Below are 1,265 nucleotides of genomic sequence, written 5' to 3'. Positions count from 1 at the left end.
TGTGTGTGTGTGTGTTTGTATTTCCAGTGGAGACCACAGTGGAGGACAGGCAACCAATAGCAAGCCAGGAAACTGAGCAGCCCTCAGTGCCTGTACACACAGGTAATTTCATCTACCACACCTTTCCATAATCATACACACATATGCATCACCTCCCATCTTCCACATACACTCTTCTCTCAGTTGTTACTTACAATCCCTCCATCTGCCTGCTAAGGCCAGCAGCAGAGGTAGTACTACTCCTGAATGCAATAGCTTTTGCCTCTTCACTTGACAGTTGTCTTGATTGTGCACATATTCTAAGAGTCAGCAGCATGTTATATCTCCTCCCTTAATGCTACATATTTGATTGTTGTAGGAATACAATCTGATTCTGCATCCGTTATAGGTCAATCTGTGCTCCTGTGTCAGCTAAATGTAAATGTACATAGTCAAGATTTCAGTCATATTCCATTTGCATGTAGCATTTTTAGTAAATTGTGTGTTTTCTTTTATATTGTGGAGAATGGGAGTTCACAAGGGCAGGGAGAAAAAGAGCTGAAAGGGTGCGTCTACAACTGAAAAAATGGGGGAGAAAGATAGTCAAAGAGGGATGAGCTGGAGACAAGATGAAAGAAGAAAGAGAGAAAAAATAGCAGAGTAGAAAGAAAGAGAGATGAGAAAAAGAAGAAAGTAGATACATAGGTGGGTGTGTGGCAGCACATTCCCCTGCCACCACATCATGTCTACAATCGGTGTGATAAATAGGTGGATAGGTTTCACACTGCAGGCTTGATTGTTGCTCTGCCATGAGCTTAGATCAGCTGCCACTTCCAGAGAGGCAGCCAAAGAATTCCTGATAGGATGTTTGGCTGCGTCTGGAGGGAGGATGTGGCTGTGTTACATTTGGCAACGAAAACATATAAAGGCACTGCCGTCATTCACAAGTGTGCATACAGTGCATGTGGTAATATGTGAGCTGTTACTGATATATAACATTAAGCTCTGCCTATATGGATGTTTGAGTTGTGTACTGGTGTGTGCATGTGCACGTGTATGTGTGTGTGATGTGGCACAGCCTGCACTGACTTGTTTCCCAGCTCCCAGTAGCTGCAGCTCACAAAGCTGTTCTCAGTCAAAAGTCTTCGTAGTACAAAAGCGAACGCTTCACACTCACCACTGGAATGCTGTTATGCACTCTCACACACACACACACACACACACACACACATATATATATCTATATAGGTAATGGTGTGCTACTATGTGCTTCTTCTTATACTAGC

The 1,265-nt window shown here is 43.2% G+C and overlaps 1 protein-coding gene across 1 annotated transcript in view; it reads left to right on the top strand.

Annotated features, from left to right (window-relative positions):
* cpamd8 (C3 and PZP like alpha-2-macroglobulin domain containing 8) overlaps positions 1-1,265 on the top strand; it is a 41,807-nt gene that overhangs the window by 37,474 nt on the left and 3,068 nt on the right. The window contains exon 42 of the mRNA XM_035653723.1: positions 28-102. Coding sequence (XP_035509616.1) covers positions 28-102 — 75 coding nt within the window. The remainder of the gene's footprint in view (positions 1-27; positions 103-1,265) is intronic.

The sequence above is a fragment of the Morone saxatilis genome, unplaced genomic scaffold (assembly GCF_004916995.1).
Source record: "Morone saxatilis isolate NCDOM2014 unplaced genomic scaffold, NCSU_SB_2.0 Contig12, whole genome shotgun sequence".
In the NCBI taxonomy this organism is placed as follows: Eukaryota; Metazoa; Chordata; class Actinopteri; family Moronidae; genus Morone; species Morone saxatilis.
The sequence above is the reverse complement of the archived record's forward strand: the minus strand, read 5'-3'. Positions and strand labels throughout refer to the sequence as shown.